The sequence below is a fragment of the Ambystoma mexicanum genome, chromosome 8 (genome assembly GCF_040938575.1).
Source record: "Ambystoma mexicanum isolate Mex_15411 chromosome 8, UKY_AmexF1_1, whole genome shotgun sequence".
In the NCBI taxonomy this organism is placed as follows: domain Eukaryota; kingdom Metazoa; phylum Chordata; class Amphibia; order Caudata; family Ambystomatidae; genus Ambystoma; species Ambystoma mexicanum.
Window position 1 is genome coordinate 543,790,589 of NC_090929.1, and position 11,043 is coordinate 543,801,631.

At 44.1% G+C, this 11,043-nt stretch overlaps 1 protein-coding gene and 1 long non-coding RNA gene across 2 annotated transcripts in view; both read right to left on the reverse strand.

Moving 5' to 3' along the window:
- C8H1orf174 (chromosome 8 C1orf174 homolog) overlaps positions 1 to 6,237 on the reverse strand; it is a 342,838-nt gene extending 336,601 nt beyond the window's left edge. The window contains exon 1 of the mRNA XM_069610261.1: positions 6,032 to 6,237. Within this exon, the coding sequence (XP_069466362.1) occupies positions 6,032 to 6,046 (15 nt within the window). The 5' untranslated portion in view covers positions 6,047 to 6,237. The remainder of the gene's footprint in view (positions 1 to 6,031) is intronic.
- Positions 6,238 to 8,646: 2,409 nt separating this feature from the next.
- Positions 8,647 to 10,648, reverse strand: LOC138472208 (uncharacterized). The gene is made up of 2 exons (XR_011268572.1): positions 9,398 to 10,648; positions 8,647 to 9,288 (listed from the first exon to the last, which is right to left on the reverse strand). It is a non-coding gene; the product is annotated as an uncharacterized lncRNA (long non-coding RNA).
- Positions 10,649 to 11,043: the final 395 nt, after the last annotated feature.

Below are 11,043 nucleotides of genomic sequence, written 5' to 3' on the forward strand. Positions count from 1 at the left end.
TGCCATGTATCTGGTTAAAGGAATCAAAAAGTTTGCAGATAGCAGCCTGAAAGTTTGCATGTATTATTGGTGGGCCAAGTAGCGATTGTAATTCAGTTGTGGATAATCGAAAGCTTTCGCTGACTTAAGTAGTATGAAATTTCCTTTTATTAGTATGCATTCTAATGCGGGGGAGGATGGTTACTGTGGTGGGAGGCACTGTTGCTGTAGTGTCAGTGGTATGGGTGGGGGGGGGGGGGTCATGTAGGGAATGATGGGTGGGGCCTGAATAGAGGAAGTTGGCTGTTTTGTAGAAAACAAAATGTAGTAAACATAATTAACACCACTTTCTGAAATATGTTTGCGCTAGTAATGCAGATGGTCATTTCTTCTGAGCATGCAATGCACACTTGGTATGGAGCTCTTTCCTTTTATTGGAACAGTCACCATTTGTGTCGTCCAAGTCCAGCAGTGGTCCCAGTGAGCCCTGCCAGGGTCCTCATCCTTAGGCGGGGGGGGGCAAAGCTGCAACCAGCCAGAGGGCCAGGACAGTCGGGGGTGATTCCGCTGGCCTTGGGCGCCGGTCTCCCATGTGGGTCTTTCGTCCCCCAAGTTCAGCAGTGGTTGCAGTAAGCCCCGGAAGGGTCCCCGTCACTTCCTGGAGGGGAAGCTATAGCGCTGGCCAGCCAGAGGTCTAGGATGGCCGGGGTTGATGTGTGACTTTGGGCGCCTCTCTGCCTTGTTGGTCAACTGCACCCAAGTTCACGAGTAGTCCTGGAGCTTTGGCCGAAACTCTCACAATGAAACTGTCCAAAATTGTAATCCACTTGTGACGATTGGTGCACATTTTGTCAGGGTGCCTATATTCAGAGAGCATACAATGCACACTTGCTGTGGAGTTAATTTGCTCTGTCGGAATAGTCACCCTGCCAAAGTATCACAGTGTAGTATGTGCAAGTCACCTTACCACTGTGCAGTACCATCAGTGGGCCACAGGAACAGAAACCTACACTGATAATTGTGCCAGCACAACTGTGCCATTGGAAGTGTGTGTCTGGGATTGTTGCAAGAAACATGTGTTGAAGCAATAGTTGTGCTAATTGATAAACTGTATGTCTGGCTATATTGATGGGGGTTTTCTGGTTTCCATTTCCTAGTGAGGATAAGGGTTGTGTGGATTGTCGGCCACTCTTTCATCCAAAGGGCTGCAGGACATTTCAGAGGGGCAACCACATCTGGGTCTCGAACGGATGCTCTCTCGGTCCACTGGTTTGGTGTCGGGGGAACGCACCTTCGGCAGCTCAGAGGCAGCATCAGCGATGCCCAGGCAAAAAGAGATGTGCCCCCCCAACCTTATAGTGGTGCACCTGGGAGGAAATGATTTGGCGTCTATGGGACGGAAAGGGGTATGGGAGCTAATGATGGCAGAACTGGAATAAATATCAGAGAGATTTCCAAACACTGTGGTGGCCTGGTCCCAGATGATTCCCAGGAGGGATTGGAGAACTCCAGGGAAGGTAAGGGCCATCAACGCCTCAGTGAGGAAACTTAATGGCGAGCTGGCAAGACTGACAAAGGGTAATGATACAATTTGGACAATCACCATGGCTTCACCAAAGGTGAACTGATGTTTCACCGAGAGAGACGGGGTGCACCTTTCAAAAAGAGACATGGACATTTTCATTGCAGACATTTTGACATTTGCCCAGACGCTATGTTGCGGGGGAGCCCAGTAACTGATGACTTACTGCATTGTGTGGCATGGTAATAAAATTGGTAAATATGTTGACAGTGAGACTGACTTCCTAGCACTTGATTAGTACGTTGTGTTCATTGCATGTCAATTTATTCAATATGTCGGTGCTGCTTATTTCTTTGCAAACCATCACCACTTTTAGCAGCCTAATTCCACTTGCTGGCCCTTGCAGTAGTTCCGTCCTTGTGACATTCCCCCTTCTAACACAGAACCCTATGTGAATGAGCAGGGGGGTTTGTCAAAAGTGTGCCAGCAATTGTGTGGAATGGCCTGCTATGTACTTTTCTTATCTTCACTGTCTGCGTCTAGATCGTCTCTGCCTTTTCACCTCACCCAATCACTAATACATTACATGGTTGCTTCTCTCCTCCATTTTCCATCCACCTCTCCGTGGAGATGGGGAGGTTCCAACGCACGTTGGCTGTCTCTGAATTGGTACTGTGGGTTCCATCCTCGTCCCCCACACTTGTATTTGTGTAATGTATAGCTGAAAATGACATCTTGCTTAGATTTTTTGTTGTCTCTGTTGTAGATGCAGGTGTGTTGTAGCAGTCTACCTACTTGTTGGAAAGCTGTGAGCTGGTCCTCAGCATTTCACGCGTTTACAACTAGTACTCTGTTTTTTGTAGCGTGCTGAGAGTACATCACATTGTAGAGGGCTGCTACAGTTTGTGAGCATAGTCTGGATATTTTGGCGTACTTGTGGGGTCTAGGTCTGTGGCATTGAATACCACTTACTCTGCTAGGTTCCAAACTTTAAGAAGCACACATACTTAGCGTTTCATTATTTATCTGTTCTTTGGGCAGTGAAGGGTGTCATGGCTTCTCGTCGAACAATGTCTGGTGCAGAGGCTTTCGCTGCAGTGATGGAGTCCGGCTCGGAGCCAGGCACAGAGCCGGATGTGCAATCTGAAACAGATAGTGCTTCTGAGGGTGAGGTGAGCAGGAAGTTGATTCGGGAAGTGAGTTTTCGATGGATGCTACATCATCATCATCTGATGACGAAGAGGATGAAAGAGTACATGCATCTTTTCCAGCACTTCCCACACGCAAGGGACCCGTCAGAATGAGGTGACATGCAGGACGTGCAAGGAATGTGCCAGATCCTGACATGGCTGATGAATCGCAGTGGGTGCCTTCAGCAATGGCTCAGCCTGTTTTGCCCCCTTTCACTGGTATATCAGGGTGCACAGTGAATACAGATGGGTTTCAGCCTATTGCCTTTTTCAACCTTTTTGTTGAGGATGGGTTCATTGCAGATGTGGTTTGGGGTACACTGGCATGAGGTACAATCCGCAGTAACCGCAAAGGCTTCCCCAGTCAACTTGTGTGTAAGAAGTTGGACAAGGGAGCATGTAAGGCATTGCAGCAGGATGAACTGTTGGCAGTAAAATTCTGCAACAGAAGGGATGTGCACATGCGAAGTAGTACTATTCATGATGAAATTACTTCACTGGTGACTGGGCGCAGGCAGGCTCAGCAAGTGGAGAAGCCCAACTGCATTCTGGACTACAACAAGTAAATGGGTGGAGTAGATAAAAACAGACCAATTGCTTCAGCCATACCATTCTGAACACAAGTCACGCATGTGGTACAAAAAGTTGGCCATACATATTATGCATGTAGCTATGCGCAACGCTTATGTGGTGTACGGTGCAGCTGCTCCACAAAACAACCTTTGTTGTACAATCTCTGACTATTGTCCATGTACAAACTCCCTCCTTTCCAGAGGTAGAAGATGTGGCCAGATTGAAAGATTGACACTTTGCCGATTATGTTTCTGCCACAGCCATCAAGATAACCTTACAGAAAATGTAAGGTGTTTACAAAACAAGGAATGAGAAGGGATACTCTGGTTGTCTGTCCCCAATGCCCTTCCAAGCCAGCCCTCTGCCTAAAGCCTTGTTTCCTTTTGTATAAAACAAAGGAAAAGTATTGGGAGATGGACTGATTTCCGGGAATGCCCATCATTCCTTGAAAGGGACCCATAGGCTCTGAATTTGTGCGTGCCTTACAAAGGAACAGCACTCCTGCTCCCTGCACTGGAGGTGTACCTTCAATAAAAATCCAACAGCATTTCAACTCACTTTTATTTATCCACTTGAGGCCTGCCTTGGAAAGGCACACAACTCCCGTACCTTTCACTTGAGGCCTCCCTTAGAAGAAAATGTCAGTCGAGCTCCCTCTGCGCAATGTGTGACTTGCAAAGGAACGCAATTCAGGCTCCTTTCACTTGAGGCGTATCTTGGAAAGGTATGCCACTCCAGCTCCCTCCACTTGAGGCATGCGTTAGAGAAGGAGGAACATTACTCTGGTTCACTCCCCTTTGGGGTGTCTTGGAAAAGCATGCTAGTGCAGCTCGCTCCACTTCACGCCGCCCTTAGAAAAAAACATCAGTGAAGCTCCCGCCGCTTCAGGCATTGATCGGAAAGGAACGCGATTCCGGCTCCTTCCACCTGAGGCTTGCCATGCAAAGAAACACCACATACCTCATACCACCCTGCCTTCTTTATTGTTTTACCTGAACTAATGTTGTGTGGTGTGACTGAAATGTCTTCTGTAGGAATTACTTGGATATGATTGCTGTGCGAGTGAGGTAGACCTACGTAGTACATGCAGATGTCATTTCTGTGAACGCACTTTCCCAGCAGTGCAGAAATGATTAGCATGTTAGAGGGTGTGTGTTCAGTGTGGGTAAGTTTGCACTTCTCTTCCATTCCGTCCATGCATGTCCTGTTGGAGAAAAAAAGGCCAAAAATCACAAACTTCTCACAAAACGGCTGGTTAGGATATCAAAATATGCTTTTTTTGTTTCCACTCAACCAGTTCTTGAAAGCCTGGAAAATGGGGGTTTCAGCACAGCAAACCATTTGTCCCTAGCACTTACAAGGAAAATACGACAGGCTTCTTTGTACATCATTTTATTGGCATTTTCTGAAAAAAAACAAAATGTTATCCCTTTTTGGTCATTTTCCTCTCACCCGCCCCACCCCCAACAGCAAACTAGGATTCCTTGGTGGCGTTACGGCCACCTACATGTGGGGAAAAAATTCCAAATTTTGCCGAGATTTCTCATGTAACAAAAAAAGTTACAAGGGACTGAATGGAGACATACCGAAATCACCAAAAAAAGACTGGCAGGAGGAGGGGGTGGGCAGACCCATGGCAGTTAAGGAGTTAAATTAATTTAAACAATTTAAAGATGCTGCTGCCACTTGGTATTGAGAGAGAGCTGTGTCCGCGATTAGAACCCAGGTATATAAAACTCCTATTGATTCTTTGCTGTAACGGCTACATTTTTTAGAAATCCCCCCGCCCACTTTTTATTAAAAAAAAATTTACACATTTTAAGGCAAAAGGTATGCACCTTTTAAATTTACCAAACAATGTTTAAGGAAAACTTGTTAGCTTGGTAAATGCTCATTTGTCCTTGCAATTCATTCGTTTGGAAGAGACACCCTAAAACTAAACATGCACATTTCTTTCCATTTACGTTCACTGCCTGTGATGTCACGTCCCACTGCATACGTCAAAGTCCCCCACTTACACATGTATTTATAGTAACATCTACCACCCATCCATCACACGAACGCCAATAATACAAAAAAGTCTCGTTTGAAAACGGCATCGACTGCTAACGTTTAAGCCGTTCGCAGGCACTGTAAATAGCAGTAATTATTACCATAGTGCTCATGTTACCTGCTTTGGTAAAATCGGATGCCCAGCAGGCACACAAACTTGGTAAAACTTGGTATTTTGAGTGCTTTAGCTAGAACATTTAAACCTTAACAGATACAGGTGCACACTGATCTCTGCACCGATCCCTTAACTTCGTGAGCTTTCTCTTGCAGAACAGTCGACGGATCCAATCCCTGCTTCATAACATTGAAATTCACAGGCAGCACCGTCGGTCCATTTCGCCATCCCTACTCGAACTAAGTACCTACGGATCATACTGTGTCTGCATTTCCAACGATTCCCAAAATCACTTAGTATCCACTCGTTTCCCCAAGTCCCGTGCACAGAGCCCTAAACCTCCATCTGCACCGTATGCATTCCCTCAGCTATAAAAAAATAAAAACAGCCACCCGAATCCACGGTCTGTATTGCTTCTTGGTCCCTCCTACGTGGTCATTTTGTGCACACCCGAGTTCGTCACAGCTTTACTTTGGCTGCCCGTCGCACCCACTGTGCTGGTACCTCGTCAACCTCTGCCCTTAGCTGCTACCACCACTAGCGGTTTACGCCACTCCGCCCCGGTACCCCGTCAGCCCCCCAGCATCCGTTTTCCCTCACCTTTCTGTTCCTCATGGGCGGGGCTGGCTCACTCTCCGCCTCGTTCTCCTGCAAACTCTCCGCGGTATGTCGCTCTGACTTCCTGCAGTCCAGCAGCGCCGAGCCTGCCAAATCCTCACCGGAAGAATAGCAAACCTCCGCCACCCACCACCGCGCCAGCACTAGACACAAACAAAGGACACATACCCGAACCAGCAGTCAACACTAGACCCTCAGAACTACGAGACGAAGGACTACGGCAAAGCCTCTAGAACTAGACATAAAAACAGGACGTTATCCTTGCTTTGCAGGTCTCTTCGAGAATACAGATTCTATGTGAAGACCCGCAGGGTCGAACTATGCTCAACTCAACTCTTCACTTCTCGAACAGCCAAAACCAATTAATTTCACTTTAAGCAAACTGTGAAATAACTACAACATCCTTGAAAACCTGCGAAATTGGAAGTTTGTGTCCAATTGGTTTAACATTCCACGTAATCCAAACAGTCAAATCACGTTCCTCATGTTAAATGTTAAAGGTATTTATATTGTGCACTGGCACCAGGAGTTGGTCCTCAGGCGGATCTGTAAACAAGACGGTGGGCAGGGTCGGATTAGTCGGATTAACAGGGAGAAGTAGAGTGAGAAAGTTGGTGTGCTGTTGGCGGCTTCAGTTCGGTATACACTGTGTGCTGAGCTTTGATGTAAGTGTTGGACCGGGGCGAGACCTTGTGTGCTGTAGGGGTGTAACGGTACACCGGTATACCGGTATAATTACCGTGACCCTCCTCATTTAATCACAATAACCTTGACCTTCTACATACCGGTTTACCGTGTGTGTTCAGCATCAAAGCAATTTTGTTTTCAGTGGCTTCCCCTTACACAGATGAACACGTGGGCGACAGGCAAGGCAGCAAAGCAGATTTGTTCAGGGCTGCACACGCAGACAGTGAAGTTCGGACCACTTTACTATTTTGTTTAAATTGCATGCAGCTGCCTGTCACTTTCAAGTAAGCTAACACCCCCACTGAGCACAACAGATAAGCTGATGTCAAGGAGGCGAAGCTGCATTCTGCACGAGGCTCCAGTGAAAAATGGAATTGGAATCTTCTGCCACAGCTGTATTGCTTGGGCCCTTTAGTAATACATTTTTTTTTATTTTCTACACAAAAATAAACACTTTCTGCATGACAAAAAGCCTCTCATGTGCAATGCGAGAAGGGCTGTTGTCCATGTTCAGAGCCTGTGTGTGTAAAGAAAGATTTATATTTTTTTCCATTTTGTTTTGCTTTCGTTACTTATTGAAACAGAAAGTTATTTGAGAGAGACAGGCAAATCGGCAGGCCCGTTGCACAGCAACCACCCTGCCAGCAGGATCATAAAGCTATCAATTTGGTCCAGGCCCTTTGAACACTCCACAGAAGAACACATTAACCCCTGTCCTGCAGCACACTTTGCACAAGCTGAGTGGTGGTCTGGGGCCAAGCTGCTTTGTTTGGGCAAATGCCATTTCAGTGAGCCACTGTCTCCAAGGTTTGGAGTGTGGACACTGCAGAGTAAAGTGCTAAATATAGTTTAGGAGAGGCCTGTGGTCAACAAACTTAAGGATAGTCTTTGCTTCTGCTCGCCCAACTACCTGGAGGGCCCAGACCTGCATGCTATCAGTTTACACCCATCAGAAAAGTCCAATCGTACTGAAAAAGGCTGCCTTATACGCGAACATGAGCTATGTTGTTTGTTCCTTTTACATGGCAACCGTCTGCATTTTGAAAACATTTCTGAAGTGCCGTTAAGCTTATAGGCTACTTTCGTGGCATGCAGACTGTTCCAAAAAGAGAAGTATGCAATTGCACGAGGTCCCGAACCATTTTAGTAAATAGAATATGTCCCATGTCCTGGTTTTCACAGGGCTTGGCGGTGACTGAGCATGAACCAAATATTTAAAATGTTTGCACGTGTTCATGGTTTCTTTGGCCCCACTTTTGGGATACGGAGTGATTGCCAGGAAATATCCATTAACCAGCTGTTTTGTTAAGGGCACCTCTAGATCTGGTTGAAGATGCATGCTTACCCATTTCAAAATGTTATTTGGGGAGCCCCATTCCCTAAAGCTGGAGAAAGCAGCCTGCATATGTTAACAAACACAGTGTTAGTTTATGATTTTCAAATTCAAAGGGGCAGTGAGAAAATGTTAACTATGTTTTATGGGTACAAACAGTTTCTGGTGGAGCAGTTTTGTATCCCAGAAGGACATCCCTGATGACAAAAACAATACATTGTAAGGAATGAGAAGGAACTAGTTCATTCAGTGCAACATAAGGATTATGGATTATATAAATGACATTTTAGATTGTAACAGATTATAATGGAGAACGTGTTTTGTAATGCACCTGAAAATACGGTATGTGGAAGTGAAGCCCTAGTCAGGAATGCGCACAACTGGATTTTCATGAAAGGAAGTAAAGTAAAATTGTGGTTGAGCTGCTGTCGTGTAGGTAGTGAGATGATCTGCCACTATCACCTTGAAGTATATCAAATTATTGTGAATTACTATCTACACAGGCTGCGCTTGGTAACCAACGTAAAGCCACTGATGTGCAAAATTTAAACAAGAATGATGGGGAATTAATCACAGAGATATTCTACTGGTTTATTAGTAACAAAGAGCAAAGTTGTTCATTCACAGGTAAAGTGTAACACATCAATTGTGTTGAATGAGTCTGAACTTGGATGAATTACACAGAGCAATTTATATGCAATCAATAAAACACCCACAATTTATATGCAATTGCGCAGCATATTTGTTGAGTACTTCAAAAACCAAAACTTGAATGAATCACATTGTTTGAGATAGGCTTATTCGCCAAAACACACACAATTTATATGCAATTGCGCAGCGTATTTCACATTAAAGAAAAGCCAAGAATTTGCCAAAACATGCCAACACGTGTTTCAACCAAAGAGGTCGTCCTCAGGGCATACAAATGTAGTTTACCATTTGCATTAATCTATAATTATTGAACCTTGGCTTGAAATCGAAACAACCAACGTCAGAGGTAGTGGGTCAAAAAACAAGAAAAAACAGGAGAGAAAGGAGAAATAGAAAGAAATAAAAACATACCGTTAGAGATAATATATGCAATTGATTGTTCTATTTCCTAAAATAGGGATAAATGAATCTATCCATACCTTAAATATGATTGAGGTTTCCTAATACTTGATTCAACTTTCAGTAGTTGAGAGATTTAGTGATTTCTACATGCTTGACTGGACAGGGTCTGTAAGTTATAAAGACTTGGTATAATATGACACATATTTTAGTTCAAAAGTCTGCATTGCTAGTAAGTTTAACATCTAATTTGTGAAAAGTATGGAAACTATAATTACCAGTCTTGCAATCAAGAGGTAGTTGTCGTTCGACTGATATGCCGCTGTTGCAGTATAATTGAAATGTAACGCACGTTTTTAGCGTGCCTTGCCTTTAAATTCGGCCGTAATCTGTAACATGGATATGACAACGTATTTAAACACTTGTTATAAGGAACGTGCTGCATAAGCTTTTCGTTTGGTATCGTTAGGGCGTAGAACTGGCTTACCGGCATACGCTCCAAAAGTTGATGTGCTCAATGGCCGGTTGTTTCTCAATACTGAAGGCATCGGCACAATCCGGGGGTTACTATAGTAACCTTCCCGGGTTAGGTCAGGTGATGTAGTCATCTGACCCTGTTGCTTGGATACTCCTTACAAGCCGGAAATGCATAAAACAGACATTTGAGGAAAGCTTCCTATGCGGAAGCTCATTCATTTACGGCAATATTTTTGCAGCGACTTAATTACATATAGATATTTTGATGTTAATACTGTGTACAGCTTTGACATCAACAAAAAGAAAACTGAAATAATCCGTACTAATTCTAATCCTATGTTAGGTGCGGATATTGGATAGTTGGTGCTAAATATCAACCTCAATTAAGAAATCAAAATAAATGTGGTGCGCTCGAATCAGCGTGCAGACATGCAAATAACTGCCGGTTGGGCTGTTGGGACAAATATAAACAGTGACTTCTCACAGAGTGGGGTCACTAGGCTGAATATAAATGCCTCGGGCATAGTCGGTAAGCTGTATCGGTTTGCATGGGTTTGATTGTCTGTTTTTTAGCATTAAATTCGTACAAATTATAGAAACACATTCAATTCATGGTCTTGGTTCAAACCAAGTGACAGGCAACGTAATTTACAAATCATTCTTGCTTCCTGTTGTCGTAGGGTCAATTCTCTGTTACCACCTCTCGGATGTTGTTGGATGTGTTTGAGTCCAATGAATTTGATGTCTTTAATATTATCCAGTTGATGATGCTTCTGCCAATGGGAAGCTAAAGGAAGTCTAATATCCTGGCTACTAAGATTGTTGAGGTGTTCTCGAATCCTGAAACGGACTTCTCTGATCGTGCTGCCAATATACATTTTCTGACATACACATAAGATACCATAGATAACAAATTTTGTACGACAATTAATAAAGTCAAATATTTTGGTTTGAAGTCCATTATGGCAGCTAAAGATTTTTGTAGGTGCTAAAGCATGATGGCAAAAATTGCATGTCCCGCACTTGTAAAAGCCTGCTGGCTTTGTGCTTGTAGTAAGCCAATTTACCTGTCCAATTGGGTCAGGTTTAAGGAAAGAGGGACTGAGGATCTTCCTCAAAGTCTTTGCCTTGGTAAAGATAATACTGGGTCGATCAGTAATATACGATATCAAATGTTTTGTAATGCATACTACAATGGGTGAAGTCCCTGGTTTTATCATTGAATTTGAATAATCTCCAAATATATCACTGCCGCACCACACCCACTAGCTGAAAGCAGGGTGAAAATGGTCTGTGATTATTGATCACCTTTTGGAGCAATTTATCTTTGGCCATCAAATATACATTTGAAGTGACACAGCTCAGCCTGTGCCTTAATTTTGTGGTGTGTAGATTATCAAGGGGCATTAACTGCAGAACAAAGAAAAGCAGCCTAGTTGTGGAGCTG